The sequence below is a fragment of the Babylonia areolata genome, chromosome 20 (genome assembly GCF_041734735.1).
Source record: "Babylonia areolata isolate BAREFJ2019XMU chromosome 20, ASM4173473v1, whole genome shotgun sequence".
NCBI classification, from domain to species: Eukaryota; Metazoa; Mollusca; class Gastropoda; order Neogastropoda; family Buccinidae; genus Babylonia; species Babylonia areolata.
In genome coordinates this window covers 9380233-9392732 of record NC_134895.1, presented here as the reverse complement: position 1 = coordinate 9392732, position 12500 = coordinate 9380233, and the positions used below count along the sequence as shown (strand labels likewise).

Below are 12500 nucleotides of genomic sequence, written 5' to 3'. Positions count from 1 at the left end.
AAGGCAGACGTACTGAGACAAGACAAGACAAGACAAGACAAGACAAGACAACAAGACACACAACAAGACAGAAAAAACAACAACAACACAAAAATACCCACCATGCTAAAGAAGCCCGGGTGGACAGAATTGAAGGGGGAGCCCAGCCAACAACCGTCACTGGCCAAAACAACAACCCGTAGTGCTCTCAACACCAACACAGCCCAGTCAGAAAAATAAAAACAACAAAAAAATATGTCAGCTAGTTTTTTTTCAGTCACACGCCACTGCCAAACCGATGCGCCCGACAGGTAAAACAACAAAAACAAAATCACACATAAAAATATCGATATACAATTTTATGCCCCAACACCCTAGACTTGACCACAGATTGATGGAACTGTTCACAAAAGAGATTAATTAATTAATTAGTTCGATCGCTCCTTCGTTATTCAGTCACCTTTCACGAGCCAAAATAAACTATTAACAGCAATCACGACTCCGTCAGTACGAACTGTAGCCCGCAAGCTAGCTAGCTAAAAAAAAATAAATAAATAAACGCAGCACAGCACTGACGACAATTCTCACAGAAACAAACAGGGTGGGGCGATTTTACATTCAACACTTTCCTTTACAGAAATTAACAACAACAGTCAACAACAAAACCAACGCTGATTCTTGACGATGACGACTGATGACGATGACGACGATGATGATGATGATGATGTTGTTGACAACCACCAACCACCATCCAACCAAAATATAAATGCCAGTCCACAAGCTAGGGGCAGGCAACTATAGTCAAGTCGCAAAAATGTCGAGGAGAATGTCCCACAGAGATCAGAAGGAAAACGAGAGAGGAGGAGCGAGAATAGGAGAAGACTAATAATTCAAAGCCGTGGTAGTGTAAGAAGAGAGGAGAGAGAGAGGGAGAGAGGGAGGGAGGGAGGGAGGGAGGGAAGGAAGAAGAAGGATGCAAAATAACAAACAAAAGAAAGGCTGCTTTTGCTGCCAGCGCTCGACGCTTGACTCGGTGAGGGACCTCTAGCTTGTCTATGTGATCTAAAGCCAGCTTGCGAGTGAGAGAGAGAGAGAGAGGGAGAGGGAGAGAGAGAGAGAGAGAGAGAGGAAAGGCGGGGAGAGAGACAGAGAAAGAGACAGAGAGAGGGAGAGAGAGAGAGAGAGGAAAGGTAGGGAGAAAGAAAAAGAGAGAGAGAGGGAGAGAGAGGAAAAGTGGAAAGAGAGAGAGGAAAGGCGGGGAGAGAGACAGAGAAAGAGAGAGAGAGGGAAACAGAGAGAGACAGTGAGGAAAGGTGGGGAGAGAGAGGGAGAGAGATATGGGGGGGATCCTACGCTGAACTTCACACACACACACACACACACACACACACACACAGAGGTACAGGTAAGGACGACCTGAACCACCCCCATCCCCTCCACCCCCATCCCCTATCCCCTCCCACACCCCCACACACACCCCCCCATACCGCCCCCCTTCCGAGCGAACAAAGTGAACTAGCTTCCAAGATGTGAGAGAGAGAGAGAGACACACTAGCAACTCACACACCACATCAACAACACACAGAGAAAAAGAGCAGAGAGAGAGAGAGGAGAGAGAGAGGGGGGGAGTGAGGGGGGAGGGGGGAGAGACAAGAGAGAAAAAGAAGGAAAGAAAAAAAAAAAAGGCATGGAACTGAGAGATGGTAGGGTAGAGGGGGGAGGAGGGAGGGGTGGGAAGATGGGAGGGGGGTTGGGGGGGGGGGGGGGGGGGGCCGGTGATGGTGCAGAAAGACCGGGGTGAGAATGTGAGCGAGTAAGAAAACAGAAGTTGCTGGCACCAAACGGCTCACAGCGGAACCGGAGCTTTGGCTTTTCAGCGGCAGCGCAATTTATAAGCGAGCGAAGTGAGGAGCGGTAGTTGTATTGTGTGTGTGTGTGTGTGTGTGTGTGTGTGCGTGTGTGTGTGTGTGTGTGTGTGTGTGTAGGCCTGGCTGACTGCGGCTTGCTCCCGTGCCTTCTGTGTGTGTGTGTGTGTGTGTGTGTGTGCTGGGAACTGTGTAAGATGAGATATATAGAGAGCTGGGGGGGTGGGGGGGGTGGGGGGAAAGAGAGAGAGAGACAGAGAGAGATACAGAGAGACAGAGACAGAGATACAGAGAGAATGAGAAAGAGAGAGAGAGAGAGAGATGCAGAGAGAATAAAAGAGTGACAAAGAGAGAGAGGTGAAGAGAGAGAGAGAGAGGCGGAGAGAGAGAGAGAGAGGGACAGGGAGAGAGAGAGAGAGAGAGAGACAAAGAGATACACAGAGAATGAGAGAGAGACACAGAGAGAGAGGCGGAGAGAGAGAGAGAGAGAGAGAGAGAGGCGGAGAGAGAGAGAGACGGAGAGGGAGAGAGAGAGAGACGAAGAGGGGGAGAGAGGGAGAATGAGAAAGAGAAAGATATATATGTATATGTAATGAGCAAGATATATATATATATATTACAGAGAGAATAAGAAAGAGACACAGAGACAGACAGAGACAGAGACACAGAGAGAGAGAGAGAGAGAGTGCGTGAGAAAGAGAGACACACACAGAGAAAGAGAGAGAGAGAAGCAGCAACAGCAGCAACAACAACAGCGGCAGCAACACCCTGGCGAGAGACTTATACTATGGGAGGCAGGCAGAAGAAGAGGGTGGTGGGGGTGGGGGTGGGGTGGGGGTGGAGGGTGGAGGGTGGAGGGAGGGGGGGTGAGGGGTGAGAGGTGGGAGAAGAGGAAGAGGGAACGAAGGAAAGCACAAGATGACGAAGTGGAGAGGAATCACGTTTCTCAAGTCAACGTTCCTGCCTTCTCCACACATACACACACACACACACACACACACACACACACAACCCCACACACACACTCACACACAGCCACGCGCAACCCCCCTCCTCCCGTCAGTTCCCTAACCCCCACCCCCCTCTCTCTCTCTCGCTGTCTCCCTCCCTCCCTCTCTCTCTCTCTTTCTCTTTTTCTCTCTCCCCTCTCTCTCTCTCTCTCTCTGTCTGTCTTTCTCTGTCACTCTTTCAAGCAGCACACACACACATGCACACACACGCAGGCTGGCACACACACACACACACACACACTCTCTCTCTCTCTCTCTCTCTCTCTCACTCACACATACTCATACTCACACACATACAGACTCCATTAACCCACCACCCCCCCCCCCCCCCCCCGCCCCCCTCCCACCACCACCACCACCACCACCCCACTCCACTCTTCCCACCACCACTACCACACCGCACCCCTCTTATCTTCTCTCTTCTCCTCTATTCTCTTAGTACAGCCCCCCCTCGCCCCCCACACCCCACACACACACACCCACCCCCCTCGACTGAACCAACAGCCCGTCAGGAGCGACATCAGGAGAGAGGGAGAGAAAGAAAGAAGGAGAAAGAGAGCGAAAGAAGAAGAGAGACAGGGAGGGAGGGGGAGGGGGAGGGGGAGACAGACAGACAGACAGACAGACAGAGACAAGGACAGGGAGACAGACAGACACACACACACACACTTAGTCAAGAGAGGGAAGGAGAGACAGAATCAGAGAAGAGAGACATACACCCAGATGGAAGTAGGTAGAGAGAGAGACAGAGACAAAGACAGAGAGTGAGAGAGAAGGGTGGGGGAGAGACAGAAGGACAGAGAGACAGAGAGACAAACAGACAGACAGAGACATAGAGACAGATTGAGACACTCACACACAGACTGAGAGACACACAGACAGACAGACAGACAGACAGAGATGATGAAGATGATGACGATGATGATGATGATGATGATGATGATGATGACGATGGTGGTGGTGGTAGCAGCGGCAATGAATCACACACGACTTGATTCCTTGCACCAGTGTAGGCGCCGCCCTTTCCATTCCATACGCACACACACGGTGTACACACACAGATATATATGTATATATACACACGCACGCACGCACGCACACACACACACACACACACACACACACACACACACATACACACACACACACACATACACACAAACTCTCTCACACACAAATTGTATTGATAGATAGATCTAGACATATATATATATATATATATATATATATATATATTAGAGAGAGAGAGACAGAGGGAGACAGAGAGAGTGATAAGCGACACAGAGAGAGACAGAGAGAGTGATAGAGACAGACAGAGAGAGAGAGAGAGACGATGGGGGTGAGGGGGTGGGGGGTAGAGAGTGAAAGAAGAGAGAGCGAGAGCGAGAGACAGAGAGAGGGAGACAGAGAGAGAGGGGGGCGTCATGGACAGAGAGAGAGGGGGAGACAGAGACAGAGATAGAGACGGTGGGGAGGAAGAGAGTGAAAGAGGAGAGAGAGAGAGAGAGAGAGAGGGAGAGAGAGAAAGAGAGAGTGAGAGAGAGAGAGGGTGGGGGGAAGAGGGAGAGGAGAATGGTGGTAAAGAGATGGATGGATGGGTGCATGTGTAAGATGTCTTACACCTGGCATCCAACGATAACAACGACGACGACGTCGACGATGATGATAACGAGGATGATGAGGATGATGATGAGGATGATGAGGAGGAGGAGGAGGAGGAGGAAGAGGAGGATAACGAGGATGATGATGATAACGATAACGATGATGATGATGACGATGAAAACGATGATGAAGAGGAGGAGGAGGATGATAACGATGATGATGATGATGATGATGATGATGATGATGATGATGATACACTGTCATGGTGGAGACGAAGGTAAGGCGCCAGCTGCCTCCAATTAGCATAAGGTATAAAGAAGAATGTGTGTGTGTTGAGAAAGGTGGGGTGGTGAGTTGGGGGGGGGCGGTCGGGATTTGGGGTGAGGGAGTGGAGGTGGGTGGGTGGGTGGGTGTTAGGAACAAAGGGGAATAGAGAGAGAGAGCGAGAGAGAGAGAGAGAGAGAGAGAGAGAGAGAGAGAGAGAGAGAGAGAGATGGTTTATTCAGTCAAGGCCATAGCCCCATATGAACAGGGGGCAACAACAAAATTTTGTTTTGTATGTGTCATTGTAATTGCTAATGCAGACAGTGCAGCATATTCCATAACAAGCTCCAATAGAACTAGGATATAAGTGTCTCTCTTAAATGAATTGCTTTAGAGAGAAACAAAGCGAAACTACGTATAGTGATTTTCATCCACCGATGACATCAGTAAACATAGTCGAAGCGTACATGGATATACATAATATTTTTTTTAGGAATGAGCTGGATTCGTAGGTCATTAAGGACAGGACATTTCAAAACAAGAGAGAGAGAGAGAGAGAGAGAGAGAGAGAGAGAGCTGGTGGGGGGACGGTGGTGGGAGAAGAGAAGGGAAGAATAAAAGGATATAATTATGATTGAAGACGTGGAGACAGGACAAATGTCTGTGAGGGAGAACAAGAAAAAAACTCCAGGCAGGCTATGAGTTATGTGGAATACTGACCGACGACACAAGACAACGAAATAAATTAAACAGTTACAGTCAGACAACAGAGAACTACACACACACACACACACACACACACACAGAGAGGAAGAGAGAAAGAGGGAGAGATAGGAAGACAGAGGAGGGAGAGAGAGAATGAGGAGAGAAAGGGAGAAAGAGGGGAAGAGAGAGAAAGGGAGAGAGAGAGGGGGGGGGAAAGAGGGGGAGAGAGAGGGGGGAGAGAGAGGGGGAGAGAGAGAGGGGAGGGAGAGAGGGTGAGAGAGAGGGAGGGAGAGAGGGGGGGAGAGAGAGAGAAAGGGAGAGAGAGAGGGGGGAGATAGAGGGAGAGAGAGAGAGAGGAGACAGAGAAAGAAAAGAGAGAGAGAGAGAGAGAGAGAGAGAAAGAAAGGGAAAAACAGAAGAAAAAAAACACCCAGCAAACAACGATGTGAGAGTGTGAGAAAAAAAAGGGGAAAGAACAGATGGACGCGAAGTAAAAGGGGGAATTGCGGTGATATGAACATACACAGCAAAGAGGGTGGGTGGTGGGAGGGAGGGAGGGAGGAAGGGAGGGAGGGATAGAGGGAGGGGCAGGGTGGGGGTGGGGGTGGTAAGCAGAAGAGGGGGAGGGGGGGCAGGCACAAGTGGGGGGGGGGACGGGAGTGTGTGTGGGGGTGGGTGGGGGGATGTAGGGGAAACTGCAGTGGGGAGTAAGCGAGCTGGGTGTGATGATGCAAGCGGCAACAGGTCATCAACCGAGAAACTGTAGTAGTGGGGGGGGGAAAAAAGGTAGGTGAGAGAGAGAGAGAGAGAGAGAGAGAGAGAGAGAGAGAGAGAGAGAGAGAGAGAGAGAGAGAGAGAGAGAAAGAAAGAAAAAAAAGGTGGGAGAGAAAGAGAGAGAGAGAAAGAGAGAGGGAGGGAAGGAGAAAGAGAGAGAGAGAGAAAGAGAGAGAGAAAAAGAGACAAAGAAAGAGAAAAAGAGTGAGAAAGATATAGAGAGAGAGTGAGAGAGAAAGAGACAGAGTGAGAGAGAGAGAGAGAGAGAGAGAGAGAGACAGAGACAACGGTTTGAAATGGTTGTCTTGTCCCCCCCCTCCCCCCCAAACGGAGAGAACGTATTAAAAAATATATATATATTATATATTTTTTTTAAAAACAGGAAAGAGCTACAGGCTCAAGAAAGTAGGTTTTTGGGTTGGGTTTGTGTGTGTGTGGACGGGGGTGGGTGGAAGGATTCGTGCTTTAGTTTTTTTTTTGGGGGGGGGTTGTTTTGTTTTTGTTTTTTTAACCACAGTACGCAATCTCTCCACTCTGATTGCGCGCTAATCTAATCAAGCACGCTCCTCCTTTTCGTGTTCATGACAACCTGGGTGGGCACGACGGAAAGTGAATGATCTTGGTGGGGTGGGGGACGGGGGGTGGGGTAGTGGTGGAGACGGGGGTGGTGGTGCGTGGATGTGGGGCGGGGAGGTGGGGAAGGGCTCGCAATGTTAGTACGGGCGTGGGAGTTACGCCACTAAAAAAAATGGTGCAACAGATGATGGGGCAACAAAAACAACAACAACAACAAGTGGATGGTCTGGTTATAATACCAATTCTTTCTTTTGTTTTGTTTTATTTTGTTTTTTTGGTTTGTGTGTGTGTGCGTGTGTGTGTGTGTGTGTGTGTGTGTGTGTGTGTGTGTGTGTGTGTGTGCTCTTTTGCTTGGTTACTTCCATTCCTACTGTAGGGGTTTTTTTGGGGGGGGTTTTTGCGCGCGACTATATCACCACATTCAAAATAGGCTTCTTCTTTTTCTTTTTTTTTTCTTTTTTTTTGTTTTTTTTGTTTTTGCCCTGTTAAGGGAGATAACTTTCCATCGGCTTAAACGTCAACGTCGACACTCATCTCCGGTGATCTTTATGACCGACAGGTATGGTCTTCCTGAACAACAAGCTATGAATTTTTTTTTGAATTTTTTTAAAGTAAATATTTCTTTCTTTATTTCTTTCCGTCTTTCTTTCCTTCCTTCTTTCTTCCTTTCTGTATTAACTGATTTATTTATTCATCTGCTTACACGTTTGTTAATTCATCCATGCATTCATCATGTATGTATTTATTCTTTCGTTTTCATTTCAGTGGGTTTATTATCATGATTTAGTTTGATTCGTGTGTCTGTCTTCTTTTTTCTTCTTCTTCTTCTTCTTTTTTTTCTTTTTTTTTCCTAAAGATGCACGCATACGTCTACTACAGTATGTGTGTCTATTAATTTTCATTCGGTGACCAAGGCAGAGAAACGAGAGACTGAGGTCCTCAGACAACAGAACCTCGGTTCTTTAGAGCCCCCCACCCCCACAACTCCCCCCACCCCTTTCACGATTGCCACCCCTTTCTTCTTCTTCGTCTTCTTCTTCTTCTTATTATTATTATTATCATTATCATCATTATTATTATTATCATCATTATTATTATCATTATTATTATTATTATTATCATCATCATTGTTGTTGTTGTTTAAAAAAAAAAGAAAAGAAAAAGGAAGTGAATATCAATCATCGAATCAATAAGTACATGTAAAAAGCCCAAGTCAAAATACCGTACACTCAAAAGTATAAAAATAAAATAAATAAAGAAAAATAAAAAGCTAGGAAACAAAATAAACAATATTTGTAACACAGCAAAATAAGAGAGAGAGAGAGAGGATTAAAAATGAAGGAAGAAAATACTAGGACCGAAGGACATCAGGAGAGTAAGAGGTAAGAAAATGAAAGAAACAAGGCAGACAGACAGGGAAGAACAGAAGAAGAGAAAAAAAGAAACAACGAAAAGAAAGAAAACCATAACAAAAGTCAGTAGCCGTAAAGCAAGAATTAAATCAGTTAATAAAATGTTAGCTGTTGTTTGTTTGTTTGTTTGTTTGTTTGTTTGTTTTTTCAAAGAAATTAAGAACAAAAACAAAAAACAACGCAAAAATAGGCCAGTGCCCGCTTTGCAGGAAGAAATCAAAAGTGACAACTCCGAACGTTGGCGAAGGCGGGGGAGGTGATTAATGTTTTTTTAAACGGCGGCGAGTAGCGGGCCCTTAACACGCTCTCGCCGACAGGGAAGGAGAAAAAAGAAGGAGGAGAAGAAGAAGAAAAAGAAGGAAAAGAAGAAGAAAAAGAAGGAAAAGAAGAAGAAAAAGAAGGAAAAACTACCCGACAGGGCACCGATTAGGAGCGTGATCTTTATGGCTCACATTTATTGGTAGGTACGGCGAGAGTGGGGGGGGGGGGGGGGAGTGGGAGGGAGGGGATGGGAGGGGAGGAGAGAGAGAGAAGACACGGAGAGGTTTGTGTGTGTGTGTGGGGGGGGAGGGGGGGCAGAGAAAGGAACCTCTCCTTTCAACTGTGAAGAGACGCAAGCTGATATGGTTTTTTGGACACAACACTCGACACACCAGCTTGTCCAAAAACAATCATGCATGCAAGGTACCATCGAGGGCGGGAGAAGAAGAGGAAGACAGCGGAAGAACTGGCATGAGAACATCAAACAATGGACGGGACTCCACACACGTGAGCTGCTGCCGGCGGCTGCCGACAGAGACAGATGGAGAAGGGAGGTTGCGTCTGCGGTCCTCAGGCTTCCCCCAACGACTACTTTGTAGTTACGGGCCTGAGGTGAGGTGAGGTGAGGTGAGGTGAGAGAAAGGGGAAAGGGAGGGAATAGAAAAGGGAAAGCAGTGATGCGAGTTTGGGAAGAAAAAAAAAAGAAAAGAAAAAGAAAAAAAAAAAAAGGTTCTACGAAGATTCATGTAAACGAGATGGGAAACAGACAGAGAGAACAGACGGTAATAAAGGGTGTGAGGGAGGGAGACACTGGGGGGGGCGTAGGAGGAGGTGGGGGATGAGGGGTAGGGGGGGGGGAGAGGGGAGATAAATCACTGAGAGAGAGTGATGAACTGGATGGGGGGGTAAGGTCACTGAGATGTGCCCGGGTCAATGGGTATGGTAGGGAAATATCACGAGAGAGAGACAGAGAGAGAGAGAGAGAAAGAAAGAAAGAGAGAGGGTGTGAAAAAGGGTGTAACACATATGACACACGCTCAGAAATCAGTAGAAAGAGAGATAGACAATGAGAGAGAGATAGAGATAGCCACAGAGAGAGGGAGAGGGAGAGAGAGAGAGAGAGAGAGAGAAACAAAGAGGAACAAAGAGGAACAAAGAGAGAGAGAGAGAGAGAGAGAGAGAGAGAGAGAGAGAGAGAGAGAAACAAAGAGGAACAAAGGGGAACAAAGAGAGAGAGAGAGAGAGAGAGAGAGAGAGAGAGAGAGAGAGAAACAAAGAGGAACAAAGGGGAACAAAGAGAGAGAGAGAGAAAGAGAGAGAGAGAGAAACAAAGAGGAACAAAGAGGAACAAAGAGAGAAAGAGAGAGAGAGAGAGAGAGAGAGAGAGAGAGACAAAGAGGAACAAAGAGGAACAAAGGGGAACAAAGAGAGAGAGAGAGAGAGAGACAGGGAGAACCAAAGAGAGGGACAGAGACAGAGCTGACAAGAGAGTCAAGAGGTAGACAGACAGACAGACAGACAGACAGACAGATGGCATGGCTATATAAGCACACAGAGAGAGAGGCAGAGGCAGAGACAGAGACACAGTTCTCCACGGCCTATGCCCATGTACACCACTATACTGAACAGAAGAGAAGAAGAATAAAAAAAAAATTAAAAAAAGAAAGCCCGATTTTCAGCAGACAGCCCAAAAACAGGTATATATATATATAAGAGAGAGAGGGAAAGGGCTGCAGAAGATGAAATGTCATTTATCCTAAAATAAATAAATAAATAAATAATAAAAAGGACGAGGTGGGGTGGGGGTGGGTGGGCGGGCGGTGAGGAAAGGGGGGGGGGGGGGGGGGGAGCGCGGATTTTGGGCGGAGTTGGCGTGGCAGATGGTGGTGAAGGTGGATGTGGGGGCGGGGGAGGGGGAGGGGGAGGGAGGGGTCAGTGAATAATATAGGGGTGTGCACACAGTTTGTTGTGTTGAGCATTTTTGGTCTTTTCTTTCTTTTCTTTTTCTTTTCTTTTTTGTTTTCTCTTCTTTCCGACTTCCCTTTTCTTTTTTTTCTTTTCTTTTTTCTTTTTTTTAATGTAGAAGATTTTTTTTTTTTTTTTTTAATGACAATCGCGTAGGAATACGAAGAGGACTGCAGAGAAACGAAATTAATGGTCTTCGTTAATAAAATATAATCCCCATTGGAAATTTCATTGGCATCCAAAAACAAAGCGAATAGATAAAGAAATGCATGAATGGAAATATAAAGAAAGAACGGATAAATGTTGTGTGAGTGTATATATATATATATATATATATATATATATATATATATAATATGTGTGTGTGTGTGTGTGTGCCAGTGTGTGTGTGTGTGTGTGTGTGTGTGTGTAAGACTGCCCTCCCGTCGAAACCATGACTGTACACGTGCAATACGACATGCGTGAAGATAGTGTAGAACTATTTCAACCAATAAATTATCTAATGAATAAACACAGAAACAGGCGGCTTCCGATGACTGACTGACGATTGAATACGGCTGTTTTGTTTTTGGTTTTTGTTTGTTTTGTTTTGTTTTCTTTGTTGTTGCTGCTAGTTTGTTTGTTTTATTGATTTCTTTTGTTTTATTTTTTTGTTTTGTTTTTTGTTTTTGTTTTTTGTTTTTGTTTTTTTGTTTGTTGTGTTTTTTTGTTTGTTGGTTGGTGTGTTTTTTTTGGGTTTTTTAAACATATATATATATATATATATTTCATTTTCATTTTCATTTTCATCACAACAGATTTCTCTGTGTGAAATTCGGGCTGCTCTCCCCACGGAGAGCGCGTCGCTACACTACAGTGCCACCCATTTTTTTGTATTTTTTCCTGCGTGCAATTTTGCCAGAAACAACCCTTTTGTTGCCGTGGGTTCTTTTACGTGCGCTAAGTGCATGCTGCACACGGGACCTCGGTTTATAGTCTCATCCGAATGACTAATATATATATATATATATATATATATATATATATATATATGTATATATATATCAGGAATGGCCAAGGCGGAAGACAAACACGCCACAATCAGCGTCATACTCCAGGTCGAAGGAAACCATTGGGTGTACGGTCCATGTCAGATACCACCACACACACACACACACACGCATATACTATACATACACCACCACTCAACAAACTGAAGCCAAAAAGGAAGCAGGCACACAGTTTATAGTTCTGCGCAGCCGCAACAGACCAGACCAGAACCAGAACCAGAACCAGAACCAGAACCAGACAAGACAAGCTACTTCCCGCGATAACAGCGCCCGCTCAAGGTGGCGCACGGCCGATAACTCCTGTCATCGGGCCACAAGGGGAGATCAGACTCATTGACCCTGTTGTGAGAAACGAGCGGCGTCTGCCTCTTTTTTTATATGGCCGGGCGGTGAGCCGCTGGCGTCAAACTGCCGAATTTCTTCCCACTGGTACTTCACGACTTTTATTTTCTCGATCTCTGCAAAATCCACGGGGATGGGAAGGGGGAGGGGGAGGAGAAGAAGGGAGATAAGAAGGAGGGGGAGGTGGGTGGGTGGGTGTGGAAATGGGGACAGGGGGCGTACAGGGGGGGGGGGGGGGCGGAGGGAGGGGGAGGACGAAGGGGGTGGGAGGGGAGGAGCGGGGGTAGCCAGGGTAAGGGTGGGTAATACGTTGGAGGAGGGGTGGATTTGTGTATTTCTAATCTGTGTGTGTGTGTGTGTGTGTGTGTGTGTGTGTGTGTGTGTGTGTGTGTGTGTGTGGTGTAGTGTAGAGGGAGGCAGCGGTACAGTTCGGGTCAGGCAGAAGGGGGGAGGGGGGGGGGCGGCAAACGTAATTTTTGGGGGACGGAGAGTGGGGGAGGGAGGGTAAGGGGAAGGTGGGGAGGGGGAGGGGATCCTCATTAACCCAATTCCTGCCAACAAGGGAGAGAACCCAAAAAAGAGAGAGAAAGAGAGAAAAAAAAAGAAAGAAAGAAAGAAAGAAAAAAAGGAAATCTGAATCAACAAGAGAAAGTTGACAAGAAAAGCAAACTGGCTTATTACTGCTGGTTTGCTATG

The 12500-nt window shown here is 46.6% G+C and overlaps 1 protein-coding gene across 4 annotated transcripts in view; it reads right to left on the bottom strand.

The window, feature by feature from the left end:
• LOC143295046 (polypyrimidine tract-binding protein 1-like) overlaps positions 1–12500 on the bottom strand; it is a 192571-nt gene that overhangs the window by 108592 nt on the left and 71479 nt on the right. Inside the window, exon 1 of one of the 4 annotated variants that reach the window (XM_076606602.1) lies at positions 102–232. The exons of the other annotated variants lie outside the window; for them this stretch is intronic. Coding sequence (XP_076462717.1) covers positions 102–104 — 3 coding nt within the window. The 5' untranslated portion in view covers positions 105–232. Of the gene's footprint in view, positions 1–101; positions 233–12500 lie in introns of those variants that run through there. 4 annotated transcript variants of the gene reach the window in all.